Here is an 18,362-nt window from a genome sequence, read left to right on the forward strand (position 1 = left end):
TTTTGCCAAGAGTGTTTTATTGTTCTATCTCTGTTAACACCATGTTACCATTGCTTGGAACAAGACACAGCCCTTGGATCAAGCTAATAACAAGAGCATCATTTGTTTTTGAGTGGCTTACTAGGATATTTGCGGAATACTTTTTTTTTTAATATTTACAGGGTAACCAGGATAACTTACTTAAGGTCCAAAGGGCAGTCACCAAATGACCAGCTTACTATCACTCTTTTTGCATCAGTTGTTCAGTTTTTTATAGCTATGTGGTGTAACACCTTCTATAGGATTTTCCTGGCAAGGTTTTGGTGGTGGGGAAGAGAGCAGGAGAGGCTTTATCAGCGAGAAGTTTCTATCTTAGAGACACCAGTAGCAAGCACTTACTCTGTGAATGATCTTCCAATAACAAACAGTCCAACTAATTACAGGCACTGTAAGACACCAGAGGCTCCATAGCTATGCAGTTACTCATCATCAAAGCAAAGAAACCTTTGCAGTGTGGTAAAACCATTTGTAAGGGTAACAGAGATGCCACATGCACTTGAAATCCACAGTAAGAGCAAGGTGAACAACATGTTAACAAACATGTAAGACAGACCCCAACTGGATTCCAGAGTGAAGAGAAAGAAATGAATGTCACCATAAGACTCAAACAAGCAGGTACAATAGTAGATTTACTGTGATGCTCCCACAACTGAGCAGAAGCCACTGACCTTTTGTGATCACCTTCTGTGATCTGAGATCACGAAAGGCTGTGCAAGAGTGAGCAATAAAAAAAAAGAAAGAGATAGGTACTAGGAACATTATATATTTTTAATTTTGGATTGTTTGAACTACATGTGCTGTATCACTCTCTACTGCAATAATAATTAAAAAAAAAAAAGTCTTTCATCAGTCTGTTAAGACTTTAATTAAACTAGCATTAAGTTCTTGCCTATGCATGCAAAGTATTGATTGTGTATCCTTGAAGCCTGAATAGTCAGTCATGTTTTTTTCCAGATCATTCCAATGCTAGGTGAGCAAAATAGCAAACTGAGAAAATTTTATTGATTCATACTACTTTGTAAAGTTACAGAAAATGAAAATAAAGAAAAAAAGGTATTGGAAGTTATGGATAATTTCATGGGAAAGTTAAAAACCCAACTCTAAAACTCCAACCCAAATGCCAAAGGGCTGGGTTGAGTTTTGCACTGAAATACTGGCTGCTAGCAACATCTCTGTGATGCAACAGATACAGAAATAAACTAGCTCTTTGAGTATTTTAAAGCATCCTTTCATAGACTTTGGAGGAACAGGCAAAAAGCTTCTTTATACAGAAAGTGAAACTTATTTCCTTCTCATTGGAATCCTGGAAACATCTTTGTAATTTCACTGTTCTTGCACTAACTTACACAATTTTTCACAACCTCTTCATTATCCATATATATATATTTCTTTAAGTGAAATGCAGATCTCTGTGCCAAAAAGTCACAATGAAAAATGTTATCTCTATCTTCTTCCAAGAGCAGTATCTGACAAAGACTGAAAATATTATCATAATAAAGAGAGTGATGAAAGACAAAGCAAGAAGTAGGCATTTTTATGCTTATCCATGATTACAAAAAGCATTCTTGTTCAAGGAAACAAGAAAGAATTGTAACAGGTGAAGTTCAACAAGGAAGGTGAAGTTCAAAATTATAAGATGCACAGGCTGGCTTCTGTTGTTTCTTTAAATTATGCATTAGCTACTTAATTGCTGTTATAAGGTAATTCCAACAAATACATTATGAACTATGCAATTATACACACAAAGAAATTCCAGGCAGCCTGACCAAAAGGGCAAGAGAGGATGCTGAAGGATGAAGGATCTGTTAGGATCAAAGAAAAGACAATGTAAGACTGAGAAACAGTAACATCATGTTAATTGGTACAGAATCAGCCAACATAATGGAACATCCCCTGTGAAGAAGGTTCATTCACTTTCAAGACTGGCATGAATATTTAGCTGAATACTTTTATTTTCAGTTCTGCTCCATTTACGAATAACTGCTAAGATGTTATTTTTGAATGAATGCAGTATGTCCTCTGTTTAAAATTAAAGCTACAGGTGCTAAATGTTGCTCCAGTTGAGGGACTGTCCGTATTATATACTCTGAGGCCTGACTGAAATGGTGCAGTAAAAAGATTCAAGCATTGTTTCTTGTGAGTAAAAAAATATATTAGGAGAAAAGGGTAAAGAATACTGCTGGCACAACCACCTTCTTATCTTACCTGGAAAAGGTGAGTGTAGGGCACAATCCTGGTGAATGAAGTCCTTCTTGGATAAGGTTACAGAAAAGCAACTGACAGGGGCGAATTTCTCTGCTTTCTTGCTTAGTAAAGCCCTAAACCTGGAATTGCCCTTCCCCACCCACCTCACCCCAACCTTCAGGACAACAGCCACCATCCACTCAAGCAGCACAGGCACATCCAGCAAACACTATGTTTACCTTCCCCCCATTGATTGCTCTCTTAGCAATGTTCCTTGGAATCCACAGGAAAATTGGATAGAAAGTACAGTAAAGCTATGATTCTAATGGGTTAAAAAATCAGCGTACGTTTTTAGGATCAGCTCTTCTGCTTCCTGGGATAAAGCTGGGTAAATTCTGGCCTTCTAAAAGCTTACCAAACACCCTACAGAAATGGTTCTTGCATCCCACATAAGAATTATGTACATCATTATGAACATTTATCAGATAGAACATATACTGAAAGGCCCTGACCCTGTATTCACAGTCAACGCAATAATGTTTTAACTGGAAAAGGAAAAATACAGACTTTAAAAAATAATGGTTTCCTCAGGTTTCTAGATCTTCAAGACATATTTTTTCCATCTCAAGAGACAAGCATGAGTGAAGGATTTTCTTACATTTTCTTACTTGCAGTGAATCACCAATGGATGACTAAGAGCACAAAATGGTAAGAATAATTTTTATTTCAAATAATAACTTTGTCATAGCTTACTAATAATTTATTCATAGATACACTTAATGATGAAGATACTGCCAAAAAAGTGATGTTTGACCATTCATAATACAAATATTATCTTAAGCAGTAGAATTTTGCCAGCCATGGTAGCTTGCAGCCCATTTCATGTACAGCGGTATTTAATTATATCCGTAAGTGCAGTGTCCAGATGTTGCATTTTAATTTAATAATGATGGAACCAATGAGACGCTGATAGGTTTGTAAACTAAGCCTTCAGAACATGGAGAGTTCCACAGGGCCTTTAAAAACAAACAAAACAAACAAAAAAAAAAAAAAAAGAAAAGAAAAAAGAAATGAAATTAAATGAAATCTTAGTGATGCATGGTTTGATGGCAACACAAAGTAAATGAAGAATTACTGTTTCTGTTGTATGCAGTCATGCAGGCAGCATGTAATAATAAAGCTTCTTTCACACTAATGATCACAACACAACAATGATTCAAGTGACAATGCAGAGAAAAACAGGAATATGACTGATCAGCTTGCTCATGACACTGTTCCACTCAGAAAACCCTTATGTATAACAAACTCTGTGTTTTTACTGGAAAAAGGTCACCAGACTGAACTAACAGATGAAATCTACATGCAACATGCACACAACATTAAAACATTTCCACATTACAATAAAACTGTGTCAGTAGATTAGTCTGTAATAAAAAGCAGTCACCCTAAGTGTACTAATGTAGCAAAACCCATATGCATTGCTTATAATGCAGTGGTTATCCATGCCCCATTTCTCAATTTTGTTTGTTGATCTTTTCTTCAAGGTGAAATCAAATTTTCTCCTTTTTCAGAAAATATACTCAATCTCTATCATAAAATGCTGCTCTTTTTTAGAATTCTTGATTATTATTGAGTGCATTTTACTAAATTCCCAGTTCATTCTTTTGAAGAATATCCAGAAGACTTAGTGCTGCCATTTTCTGCCCTTACAAATAAGACACTGCTAGTATTCAAGAACAGATTCAGCAAGGTATAGTTTGGTGGATAGCTTTTTTGTTTCAATCAAATAAACCTACCCAAATTCCCTGTTTGTCAGCGTTCTACTGCTTTTTATCCTTAATGTAACAGGTCACAGTGGATGTACTAAGGACAAGCTATGAATTCTAGGGATAGCTGCACACCTAGGTTCCTACTGAGAGTAGTCATGAACTGCTTTCTTTACAATAGAAATAATGCAACTAGAACATACTGCAAATACACTACTGCAATTAAATTTTGCAAAGTCACACTTGTAAGTACAGCACAGAAATTAAAGTAAGAAATTATACAAAAAGTTGAGATGGATAAATTTAAGTGAAAAAGCAAACTTCTGGAGAAGTCTAGGGAGGAGACAGTGATGGAGCTAAAGCAGAAAAAAGTGGGAAGAGTTCTGTCTGAACCCAACAAAACTTCTAGGCTGAAAAATTAGGAATATCTAAACAGTTTGCTCTGCTTCTCCCCCTATCCCTCTCCCCCACCCCAAGACATCTAAGCAAAATTAGTAAGTTCAGTCAATACTTCAAAGTACCTCATATTTGATTGTACTTTCAAAGCAAGATAGCAGTAGCATAACTGCAGATACAAAGACAGAAGGCTATGACAGAAAAATGTAGAATAAATAGAAAGATTTAAAACTTAGAAGGCAATAAAAGCACTGCACTGTTGTTGAAAATTGTATTACAGGAAAAGAGTGGTTTTTTAAAGATCCAGAAACTACTAGCACTATATTAATTTCAGGTCTGCGAGGAAACTCAGTCATAATATCATCATATTACTACAAATATTTAAACAGCACAGAGCTTATCTATACAAGCATCCAGAAGCCCACTTGCATGCCACAAATCAAAACTGAAGATCATTCACATCAATTAAGCATCACTGCAGAAGGCAAATTTCATTGTTCCTTACTCCTGAAGATGGCAAAACTAAATGCAGCATACCCTGCTGATAATCAGCCACAGAATCAGTGTCTTTTTCATATGGCACACCTCAGTTTCTGTTCCACAACCCACTTACTAGTGAAGTTTTTGTGAAAACCTGTTCTCACTTTTCATACAGCACCACAAACACCAGGACAAGCATTTATCTTCCAGTGAAACTGGCACCAGTAACTGGAACTCTTTTTCCCTGTCATGAGCAGGTGCAACAATTCATTCCTGTTCATGACCTGGTGGTTAAACGTAATTCAAACACCAAGTATGAAGAGGTTTGATGGTGAAGTAAGGTGCTTCATAAGTGTTGGTGGAAGGCAATCATTAAAACCAAAAGAAGCTTGACACCATCAAAGCTTGATAATTTGTACACATAACACACTCCAGAAAACAGATTTTGAAATGGTATTTTGAAGTTGTATAGTAAAAAATGGAAACTGGACATGAGAAAGAGAGAAAATGAATGCTAAGGGAAGTTGTAGGAAGGGATGCAGCATATCAAGAACAACTTGGTTATCCAGATATTAACAGGTACATAGACATACAATCAAAGGAAATACTGAAATGGTTAATGGCTGGTTTGATTTCTAACGATTTCTTTTTTTTAAAGTAATTTTGCATTAGGGAAAGGTATATTATGCACAAGTTTTTATTATTTCCCTGTATAAGTGAGACTACAAACTCAGAGACTAAATAAAAATATGGAGAAAAGTAACTCAGGAGTAAAATACAACAGCAGATGGACATCAGTCTTCAAGGGAAGGAGCAGAGGCAGAAGTAGGATATATTTTCCAGTTTAGGTGACAAAACACAACTCACTTAAGGCAGTAACAAATACACAAACAGGGCAGGAGAATATTTAGATTAGACTGCAAAGTTCAGAAGATTCAACTACTTCAGTATTCTGTTCCCTGCCTTCCTGAAGGAGAGGGGAGAATGCAATGCAGTCCCTTCACAGTATCCATAACCCATGCTGGCTGGCTGCTGGGGAGGAACAGGAGCACAGCAGGAAGGCGCAGTCAGAGCACCCTCCTTCCTCCCTGCCTTCCACTTCTTCCCAATCAAACACAGAGGCTCTGCAGAAGGCAGTGCCCAGGTTTTGAGAGGTTAAGGGAGGCATGCTGTCCAAGGTAATGCACAGCAAGCTACCAAACAAATACCCTAAAATATGTATCAGTATGCATTTTAATATTGCATGATGGTACAGGTGATAAAAGTCCGTGCCTTATATGTCCCACAGCACTGTTGTAAACACAGTGCTGGCTATCACCAAAGAAAGGTAATTTTTGTCTGTAGCTGTGCAAACCAAACTGCAGCAGACTGACAGCAGCAGTACACAAGTTTGTTGTCTCAGACATCAGAAGCATCACACAAAATGTAAGAACCACTACACTGGAAAGAATGCTCATTAAATGGGGAATGAGTTTAGGACCAGTCCAAAGCCTGTTTACATCAGCTTCAATCTCAGTATGAAAGGCAAAGAACAAAAAGAATAGCAGTTCTCAGATATGAAACCTATAACATCAGCAGAAGGCAAACAGAAAAGGTATTGCAAAATCATGTCAGCTATTAGGAATTTCTACATTGTGGAGAATAAAATTAAGTACAAACTCTTTTAATCCAAAGGCTGATAAAGATTCACAAAGTGGTGCTGAGTCATACTTCTCTTGGTGACAGAAATAAGAATTGCCCTGTAATTGTTTGATTCTGCTTTGAGAGACATTTTAATGAAAGTTAATCAGCAGTGCTCATGCTGCAGAGTGCTTGTGTGAAGCCTGCACAATACTTTACACTTCCTATTTTGCTGGCAGCCATTATTAGATGTGTATCCCTTAACGTGAACTTGCAATCTGTCCCAGTGCTAGTCAACTGCATCCCTCTTATGGTCCATTTTAGCTACCTGACCAACATGAAAGAAATTCTTCCTTGATCTCTCAATAAAAGAAAACTCTGCAAGCACAGAAAGGTGAATGAGATTAAACTGGCATTGATTATTAAAGACACAGTAATAATTTATTATTTATCAGACTCAACATCAATCTGCTGCACACATGGCTCTCTCCGCAAGACTCCCAACATGTTTTAAATGATTCTAAGTAAACATATTGGAAAATAGAATAAATTTAGGTCTAACATAAGATGAGGATTCCTTGACACACTGCACTAGAAAGCAACTAGCCTTTATGGAAACCCTGAGAGCCTTCCAGTGCCTTCCCTGGTACACATACAATAGTCATGTTGATATTTTACTTTCAATTTCCTCAAGTAACAAAGTTGCCATGTTATTCACTTAAGGACACTGTAGCATTTCTCATCATGGAAGACCCTCTTTTGTCCTTATCAGAAATTACTTTAAACTTTATGTTTTAATTCCATAATTAAGTTTCGCATTAGACTGTTTTAATACAGAAAAGACATTACGCAGTTTGCTTTCCAGTTCAAACAGTTCTTTATGAGGAACATTATCTTTACTGCTACAGACTTTATCTTCTACTTGCTTACTAAAAAGGTACTCTAAAGCAATTTCTGCTGAAAAAATCTCTTGTGCTGTATGGGGAAAAAAATCAGAGCTCTATCGGAAATATTATCCAAGAATTCAAAGCTATTGCAGGACATTGCATCATCCAAACTTTACTGATCACCTTGACAATCAAATTCTGACTTTAATTATGTTATAGCCCCTAAAATAAAATACATTTTAATAACTTCCATTCTGGTAACTGCTCACACACCCAAAACACTCATTCAATACTGTTTATACTTTTTCAGAGCAGTCCACAAAAACAAGAACATTTCCTCTTTGTGAAACACTGCATTTCCTCCTTCTTCACCCATTCCTTACTAAATATAGACTCGCCTTACTAAATATAGACTCCAGCTTTTTTTCATTACTGCACACCCTAGGGACAAAAGGATTAATTCCTCATCTAAGTCAAAGTCAGAACTTCCATTTACTTTTAATGAAACATCTAAATGAACTCCAAGGCTAAAGAACTGTCTCAACTACTGGAAAATGTCCAGAAGCAAAAAAAAATCTCAACAAAAACCGAAGCAGTGGTTTATTTTGGGACTAACCCTTCTCAGTTTTTTCAACTGCAAAACAGGTAACTTAAGATTACACAGTGGAACAAAAGAATACATGAGAATATATACACCAAATCACTCATAGAGGCACTGTTTTAAGCATTTCTGAATTATTACACTGTGTAGTGTATATCAATATTTTCACTACATTCATGAAACAATGCTATGCAAATTCCTGGTAGCACTTTTTATCCAACTACTATTAGCTTCTAAATTTGAATTGAGGAAAAATAAAATTGTGAGGACATCTGTTGTTGTTTGATTTTTTAAATTAAAGCAGCACATTTGTAATGATGAAATGAAGTTAAATTTTCTGCTTACGTCTTAAACCAGATCTGTAGTATTCAATGTATACTATTCTCAGAATGTGTAACTAATGAGGTGAAAAAAACATATTGTATTCTCTGATTTGTTTTGTATTTTTCTATTTAATCTAATTTCATATTAGCACAATATTCTTGTAGTTGTACACATTTACTGACATCTGAATAAAATGATGTACAGATACTACTTGCAACAGTTACAACTTGTTCTTTAAAATCTCATGCAAAAGCAAAGAATGTAAATGTAATTGCCACTTGAATTCAACAGAAACACAGCTGAACTTATCATTAATAGCTTTACCTCACAGAAAAGCTGCACAATCTGATAAATAAAAGAGCAAGAAGTTTAAACAGTATTACAAAAAGTGTTAACACTATTTATTTGCACATTCCTCCTCACTGAGTCCCCCTAATTGTGATCATACCAGGTTTGTGTTACTCCTGTAAATTCATTCAAACTTCTCCGCTATCAATCCCTTGCAATGGAAATTTCACAAGAACTCAGTACCACATAAATACAGGTGAAGTGTTGTTCCACAGAAAAACATTCAACATTTCCTTTTATTCCTGCCCTGCAAGAGACTATGAGATAATGTATGAGATAATATATTATTGAAACTGTGATAAGGTAGGAATTTTACTAGGGAAGGCTGAAAAATATGTTCCACTAATTGAATAGAACGATGCTAAAGGAAAGGATTTATTTGACTTATTGTTGTTATTATGACATTTAACACTCAAATCTCAGCCAGAAAATTGAACCTGTTTGGGAAACGAGGTTCTAATGTTATTTTTTTACTCCCCACTAAACTCCAAGGGAACACAGACTGGAAAAAGGAAAAAATATATAATATGCTAACAGCATGAATCCCTGCAGCACGAGTACCACATATTTGATTTGGGAGAAAACAACCAAAAGCATAAATCACATCTGCTTAAAAAAAACACCAGGCAAACAACATAACCCAAAAATGAACAAAACAACAACAAAAATGCCACAAACATTACATGTTTCCTGTTCCCATTTTCTGTCAAATTTTATTTGACATCTAATGCACAAGAGAGTATTGTGAAGGATAACTGGTCACAGAAGAAGTGGATATCATATTGCAATACAGAAATTTTTTTTTAAATATTTTTGAATATTCTGGATTTTTTGGCAGTAACATATACACACCTCAGAGATTCAATAAATTCCACCAGACATGACTTCACAGACACAACAGAACATAAGGGTTCATGGTTGGTAACCCACAAAACAGAAGTTAGTGCAAATAAAACTTTTCGTATTAAAGTGTGAAATTTTGATGTTTCTATTCACAGAAGACAAAACTTTAATGCTCCACTGAAACAGAACTAAAAAGAAGATTTCAAAGCCTGCTTTAATTCCAGACATCTTTCCATAAACTTGAATCAGCATGTTGATCTAAACCAATGATGCACAACCTCAGCACTATTTTGCAGAAGAGTATTTTAAGAATTATTGTTAGACTTTGCACAAGTCCCAGAATGGAACTGTCCTAAATGTTCAACAAAGATTATTCCAGAGGCTCATGTGACAATCTCTTACATATATTCAGGCAACACCACACACAGACAGAATATTTCCATTTAGAAGAACTGGAGAAATAATATTTCTGCAGTTAAAGATTCTTCATTGCCTGCATTCTTGCATGAGGACACAAATTATCAATACACATTCTAGGAGAAATTCTGGCAGATGCTCTTTAGGAAACAGAATTTTAACATCACTTGGCAAAACTGTACTTATTCCATTATCTTTCAATTTTCAAATCTTGTTTAGACAGCATATGACAATTCTAAACATAATAACCTCATTAACTGTCAGTAAGTGTGCAAATAAATACTGAAAAAAAATTACAAAGCACTAATACATACCATCCACATTCATTTATGCAAATTCTCAGCTCTTCATAAAGCCTAAAATTAACAGGGCATTGGTGTGCTGGCAGGCAGTTGTAATTATCTTCTCATGTTTCTGAAGGTACTTTAGAATCACCAAATCCATGCATGGACAACAACAGCAGAGGCAAACCAGCTGACAGAAGTCTGAACACCCACAAACACGATAAAAAAATACTGTTTGATACAGCTACTTACATCATGGCCAACGAGTTCTGTCTGTGTGGATTTATCTGCTTGGGAACTGAGAGCCTTCTGAAAGCACTGAGCCTTTTCCTGTAAAACAAAATAACATTGCATAGGTGAGTCATGGTTTTCCTCACTGGGCTTTGCAGCTCCAAACATCCAGATAAATTCAAAACTCATGCATGGACAGTTGGTAAGAAATAGATTTATTATGGTGCTATTCACACTGGGAGGTTGATTTCCTTCCTATTGTATGCTTTTATAAATTTATCTTTCTCTTAAACAGAGGGTGGACTCAGATAGTCCAACTCTGTGCTACGGTGGGGCCCACAAGAAGGATGGCACTGAGGCAGACAGGTATGAAGCTCTGAGCAGCTGCAGGGACTCCAGCATATACAAGCACCACTCCAACAGCAAAGAAATAATTTACTTGAAAATAGTAAGGAATATGCAAACTTGCAGATCACAAGCCTGACATGACTTCTGCCTTCCCCAACAGAAACATGTTAACCAAACCTAAGCATTTCTTGGGTATTGCACTGATTTCTGCTTTTCCCATCCTTGTCCCTCTGTACCTGAATAATTTTTGGAAGTGTGGCAATGCATCTCTGAACAGGCTTGAGTAAAGATATCTGGCTGCTTTGACCCAATAAAAGCCCAGATTCTGATACTTCATTTGAAAATGATCACTGAGCTTGCTGACTCTCATCAAGCCTGTGAGCATCCTATTTTAGTTTGCAGGAGAAGGTATTTGATAAAACAACTCTAAATATGTGGGGTAAGGCAGGAAAAGGCACAAAGGAGAGGAAGGGGAATACAGGTTCTTTACTGCATTGATTTATGTTTTCCTGCTTACTGATTCAGTTTAATTTTTCAGTTGTATCTGTAAAAAATGCTTACCTTGAACTCAAATTCCTCAAGATGTACAAAATAAAATTGAATGCTACCGACAGGAATGTATTGCAATAAAACAGAATTCATTTAAATTGCATTTCAAGTTAATTGACTCTCATTTTCTCATATTATTTGATTCAAGGCAAGGTATGCACATCACTACATTGCCTAAACAGCAGAAAGAAGTCAATTCCTCAGTGACCCTTATCTCCAGTATTTCAACCCTTTAAACAAGGGTTGGTGGAAAACAGAATTCAGACTGATCTCTTCACTTGTACAAAACACTTGAGCCCAAATTTGCTGATGTTAACAACCAAGTTAAAACTGAATTCATAGAAAAGGAAATCCTAGTTCTCACAGAAATGTTTTGTCTTCCTGAGTTTTGAATTTACTAGTCCACTCACTTCTACATATTTAAAAAACAGGCATTATGATATATCTACTATCTTATTTTACCACATTTTACTGCTGAGAAGCTCCATGAATTTTCAAGTTATAAACATAGATATTGAGTGTTCAAGTAAGATAGCAATTGAAGCAATACCATCATTAAACTGTGTATCTGATTAAATGGAAAATTTCTGCTCTTTCTGTATAGATTCACAAATATATATTATGAAAAACTAGAGAGAAAAAAGAAAAACAGAATAAATCCAAATATTTATTAAGGTAGCAAATTAACTAGAAAGCCAGAAAGGTTGGAATAACAAATATTTTTTCCCTTCCCAGAGCTGCTCCTTTAACTATGTATATGCAATGAGATCCATTTTTAACATATCCAAGTTCTGACACCACATTAACATGGTAACATTTTTTATTTATATTTAGTGAGCTAACTAATAAAATGGGAAAAAGTGAAAATTTCTAGAAGTCCAGGTACTGGAAAAGAAAGTTTGAAACTAAAACTCTCTTCTTTCTTCTCAAGTACAGCAAAATAGAAGATTAAAGATCTTTGCAAGCCAGGTAGCACACTTTAATATGGATTCAGAACAAAGAAGAGAGTTACCTGGACATCTACTCACACAACAGCCTTCTACCACCCTCACAGCATTACTTCTAAGATTGATTACTATTATCAGGTAGCATTTTAAAGTAATTTTTGAAGTTTTATCCTTAAAAGGATAAGGAAAGCAAAAGGAAAGGGTGAACAAAATAGGTACCTTTGCCTTTCTAAGGACTAAGAAGGGACCAAGTAATTTATTTAAAAAATATTTTTAGGATCAGCCAAAGTACTTCTGGGTGACATTTTTTAAAGTGAGAGCATCTTTTCTTACCATTCTGTGTGTTGTTATTGCTTCTTATTAAAATAAGCAGCACAAAAGTACATTTGTAGGTGACACGGAAAAGAGCATGAAAAACTTCTATTTCCTGGGTCGATCCTAATTAGTGAAAAGGCAGGAAGAGCTGATGGCTGTTTTAACAGCAGCATTGCCAGGAACATTCACTGCACGCCTCTCTCTGAAGTATCTGTGTGTGTTTTGAGGGGAGAGAGAGAAAAACTACATGGAAGGACATTTTCTCAAATATTGCAGTTGCTTCGATTATGGAGATTACTGATTTTGGTATTTCAACAACCACAGTGAAAAGCATTAGACCATGGTCAATAAAGATCATGTTTCTGCCTATTTCTTCACAGGGGAATAAGTTCACACATAGTTTATATCTCGAACTAGCTCTGGTACTAGAGTGTCATGGTTTGAATACTTACTATTTTATTACTATGTTTGTAATAAGTCACCAGAAGGTGCTGAAATAGGAAGACAACACATATCAGCTGATAACTGATGTAAGTAAAAATATTACAAATAAACCAGAAAAGTGAAATTTAAGATAAAAAAGTAAGAAATGTAAGACAAAGAAAACAGCTTAAGTCTTCCCCACTGAAAGACAGATAGGAAAAAAGTAGTTATGTAGATTTAGGGAGTCAGCAGGAGTTGATATTGATACATCTTGAAACATGACACTGGTTTTCGAAAATATTTCTTCTCTGAACAGGAGAGTATCAAAATAATTTTCACAGCTTTGACTGCAAACATGTCAAAGTTATTTTTTGAGACTGTTTTCTTATTCCATTCCCTACCAGTGACAGCATGGTGACCACTTGTGGTGCTTTGTTTAACTGCAAATTCCAAAGAGAAAATGCTTGACAATTATTTCAAATGGTCACATTAAAACAAGGAGCAAAACTTACTGCTCCAACTATTTAAAAGGAAAACCCTACTGTCCAGTAGAGCTGTGGCTTTAATCCTCATAGATTATATTTTGTCTAGTAGATAGCATATTAAATATTTTTCTCCTAATGGCTGTTTCACCTTTATTGTTACTTAATTTAAAATATAAAATATCATAAATTAACTTTTTACCTTTGTCTGCTGTAGTCTGTACAGATTATTCCAAGACTTTATGAAAATAAAAGTGGTGTTTAAATGTTTTGTCTCAGCATACATCCAGAACAGCGTCCAACAGCCACTAACACTGCAGTCAGATTTACAACTTACTTGTGATTATTTCTCTTAACTCAGGCATTAACCCCACTGAGAATAACAACTTATGTTCACCACAGAACTGGGGAGAAAAAGCTGTTCTTCAGAAGACTTATAAAAATGCAAAGTCTTTTAATTTTGATGTGCTTTGGGATTAAACTTAATCAACAGCAGCAGTTAGGCAGAGAGCAAAGGGATAACAAGTAGAAAAAACCTGCTTTCCACCATCTATTCTACCTAATTTACAGACTACAATGAGCTACAGAATTACTTTATGACAGCTATTTCCATAGAAATTGAGTCCCTATTGGTTTGAGTCTCAGTTCGGGAAGAAAACACATGACATCCAGCACAGCTCCAGCGATCAGCTGCAGTACAGCTGAGTCACATCACACTTGAAAACACTTTGTGAAGCCCAGCAAGAAGCCCAGCTGTCTCTTGAGCACAGCATGAGAAAACAGCTACAACTTGGTTCAGCTGTCCACACAAAAATGTACTATGAACTGAGGGGCTACATAGCCACAACAAATTTAGAAGCATTACTCTGGAACCACAGTGACGAACAGGTGTGACCATCCCCAAGGGGACTATCCCATTGATCAGGAGAAAACCATGAGAAAACTTGGTGGGAATGCATCCAAGTATGCCTAAATGCAGGTTTCACTGAGGGTTATAGTGCTGTCAAATCACTGTAAACAACAAACAACAAAACTACAGATAATCTCAAAGAACATTCCATTGCTTTCACATAGGACTCTTACACAGCCCAAAATAGTTTTTCAGTTTTTACATTATGAGACTTTTGCAAAACACAAGGCAAATCTATGCATATGATAAATATGGCATCTGCAATGAAAGACAGCACACCTTCTGCTTTGATTTCTGTCAGATCACAATACCCACAATAAAGCAAGAAGGGCTAAGACAAGCCTGTCTCCAAGCAGTTTGCAATACTTCAAGAATTAGTTACGGCCAAGTCTGAACACATCTGATGGAAAAAAGACAGTTTCTAAAAATCAATCACTTCATAACAGGTCTTTGAAGATCAACAATACTTATCAAGGTTTAAAATCTCTGACAGAGTTACAAGTCCTGCCATAGACATGCCAGCTAACCTAATAGTACTGCAAAGGTTGAATAGATCCTAACCAGAGAGGCTTATTGCTGTTTTAAGTTTGGAAAGCTTTATAATCCCAAGTATTACCTTAAACTTTTCATCCCCAAGTTCTGCAATATAAAAACTCTTCTCTTTTGCTGAGTGCTGTATGACCTTACCGATAAGAGACGACTCCAAACTTTGAGAGCCCAGTCTATCTAATCAGAAAGAGAAAACACACAAAAAGTGAATCTCCTAGCCCACTGAGCTGACAAATGTCAGAGACAGGAAAGCAGTCTTTAAAATGGTATGTTCTGACTCATTTATTTGACTGGAAGGTGCTGTACCGTACAATTTGCTACTACCACTTGTGTATGTGCTGCAAAATTAAAAATAAATGTTTACAGGTATGCAAAACCATCTCAGAATTTCAGAACAAGGATTTTCCAAATATACCTGAGTATTTAAGTTATTTTTCAAGAGCATCCCGGGAAAATGCTTTAAAATATAGCATTTAACAGTGGGAGATATCTGTTTGTTCCATGTGAAAAAAATCCCTATTTCATTTCTTGGAGAATTTCTTAACAATAGATGTATTTTGATTAATTACTTACTATTCTACCTGTTGCATCAACAGAATGCTAAACTATTATTAGAATTCATGATTTATATTTTGAAGCAATACCCATCTATTGTTTATTTCTATCATTCAGTCATTCAGTAAATCTGAATAGCAAGTTGTCATTTTCTTATTGATTATGGCTCCCATGGCTACTTTTAGATATACACCTATGTAAACAGATCACTAAAAAAATAGAGGAACTTTTTTCTACTGATCATACCTCCAAAACAAACAAACAAAAAAAACCAACCAAAAAGCCCACAAAAAAACCAACAACAACATTAAAAAAAAGAAAAAAAAAAACCAAACCAAAAACAAGCAAACAAACAAAAAGAACAAAAAAAAACCACACATAAAAGTCACATATTCACATATGGCCCAGACATGGCCATGCGTGCTTTGAATAATGCAATGCAATAAAAAATTTATATGGTCACACTCTGTGAATAATATGGCCATAACAATTCATGCCAATCTTAACACCCCAACAACAAAAACAAAAAACCAAGACCTGAGAAAGTTATTGGGAGAAAAGGAAACACAAGCAGCTGTGCAGTCATAACCCTTCAAAATGCTGACATTTCAAGTACAGGAGCTCATGTAGAAATTATCTCTACAAATAGCCTTGAACCTTTAATAAGCATCATTGTTAGTTTTAACTTGTGTTGTGGTTGTACCCAGATGTCCAAGAAGGTATTACCAAGTCTTACAGTAGCTCATCTAATAGAGAAGAGTATCTCTTTCAGCCCATATATCCTTGGGTTATCACTGCTACACCGACTGCTAGGACCCCCCAGACAAATCAAATCCTGTCCCAAAATATAAAACACCCAGCAGACAAGATGAGGAGACAGTATTACCCCAGTTTGGTAACTCAGAAATGGTGGTACTGGGACACTAAGCCCTACACAGCAGCAAAACACAAAAAAACCCACGTAAGCACTATTGGCTTAATCATCCCATAAAGAGTTGAAGAAAAATCTTAAGTGATTTCATGTGAAGCTACATGAAGAGTGATGGAGCACTGCATAAATATGTAGCTCAAATCTCGTGTCCTGGAAGAGCAGACTTCCTCACACCATTAAATTCAACACACTCACTTTAGGCTAGGAATTTCTGGGCTCAGTTACCTTCTCAGAGGCCAAAGCAGAGGAGTATTCTGTACAACACTGAACTGGAAGATAACTTCAAAGGCGAGCTACACATTAGGGTTCAAAGATTCAACTTGTATGTCACTGATTCACGGTGCTTTTACACAGCATTTTTATCTAAATGGTCATCACAGACTGGCAGAAGAATTCTCTTCAATTAGTGCTCTCATTTACTTAACTGAACAGTATTAATTAGCCCCTCTTAAGATACGAAACAACTTACCAGTTTTTTACACAGCAGTTTTTGCCCCTTCATGTCTAAAGTACTTGATCATCAAAAATAAGCAAGTTTAAATCCATTTAAGGTCTGCTTTTTTCTTATTTACTAGCTGAAAATGGAGATGAGACAAAGTCTCTAATTAAATTGCTTGCAAACTCATGTTCAGGTTTTTCAGAAATAACTGCAACTTAGAAAATCATACTCCTTGAAGAAGGAAATAAACATATTTATTTCAAGTATTTGTCTCATGGGTGTTGCACATTACCTCTCTCAGTCTAGCATGAGCTAACTAAGAACCTGAATAGGAAAATATGGATTAGATAGATTATTCCTGCCCTTCTGCTTTCACTGAAATATACTGCAATAGCATCATCTCTAGGTGGTATGCTCATGATTGACCTGGCAGAGTTATGCTGACATACACACACAAAGCTAACATGTAAATGGACACAAACCTACTACATTTAGTTAAGAAAGGAAGCACTGTTTATAACTTCGGGGTTTTTTTCTTCCTTTACACCTTTTCAGAAAAACCACATTTATCACTTTTATGGTGTACATGACTTTAAATGCTGCCGGGTTCTGCATGGGTACACAAACAGAACTTCAGTCTGTCCAAAACATCTGCTTTGAAAGGGCTGGAGTTATTTTTTGTAACTTGTTTCATGGTTTTTTTGGTGACTAGCCCTATTCATCAAAAAAAGAAAAGCTCTCTGCTTAAAAAGATACAATGCAACACAACAGCATTATCAAAATCCTCTAGCATTACTAACAGATGCTTCTGCAAAACATTTAATATAAGGCTTTACTTGGGGAAGCTGTTTCATTAACTTCTGAAATTATCCAAGGTGTTTATCAATTTTTTGTAACATTTTCCTTCCTTACCTACCATTGAAATGCTAACATCCTTTAGGTCTCAAAGAGGAGATATTTATGAGCATTGCCTATCAAATATTTCAGTTGGTTTGAGGTTTCCTTTGTGCACAGAGGGACATTGGTGGGATGTGATTCACATCAGTGCCAGTCACTTGATGCACAGATTTAACAACATGCATTAGACAGAGTGCAAAAATCATTAAATCATCACAGTCCAAACTGCAACTGTTGTTTATTGAAGGCTTCTGGCATTAATTAAACCTCACATAGCTAAGTATTTACAACAATTTCACAGATTGCTGTCCTGAGGAATGAGATTCACAATTGTGGCATTAGGAGCATACAGTACAAAGGCAATGGAAGGGTCATTTGTGAGTTCTCCCAGCAGCAACTGCATGAGGAAGGCAGATTTTGATCATCTGTTGGTCAAATGAATAGAGAAAAATAATCACATAAACCAAATAATTGCTGCCACCATGGAAATCAACAAATCCCTGGACCAATCTCTGTGCTAAATAAGGCTGCAGTTTTTTCACCGATTTCAACAACATATAATCCCTGCATCATTGTAAATGTATCCAGCAATATTGA

At 35.9% G+C, this 18,362-nt stretch overlaps 1 protein-coding gene across 10 annotated transcripts in view; it reads right to left on the reverse strand.

The window, feature by feature from the left end:
• Positions 1-18,362, reverse strand: part of CCSER1 (coiled-coil serine rich protein 1) — a 633,522-nt gene that overhangs the window by 219,127 nt on the left and 396,033 nt on the right. For 5 of the 10 annotated variants that reach the window (XM_064711079.1, XM_064711077.1, XM_064711078.1 and 2 more), the window contains 2 exons: positions 15,011-15,120; positions 10,442-10,519 (listed from right to left, as the gene is read on the reverse strand). In XM_064711079.1, the coding sequence (XP_064567149.1) occupies positions 10,442-10,519; positions 15,011-15,120 (188 nt within the window). Of the gene's footprint in view, positions 1-2,948; positions 3,240-10,441; positions 10,520-15,010; positions 15,121-18,362 lie in introns of those variants that run through there. The other 5 variants (XM_064711082.1, XM_064711081.1, XM_064711086.1 and 2 more) reach the window with 3 other exon arrangements.

Source organism: Zonotrichia leucophrys, chromosome 4 (genome assembly GCF_028769735.1).
Source record: "Zonotrichia leucophrys gambelii isolate GWCS_2022_RI chromosome 4, RI_Zleu_2.0, whole genome shotgun sequence".
In the NCBI taxonomy this organism is placed as follows: Eukaryota; Metazoa; Chordata; class Aves; order Passeriformes; family Passerellidae; genus Zonotrichia; species Zonotrichia leucophrys.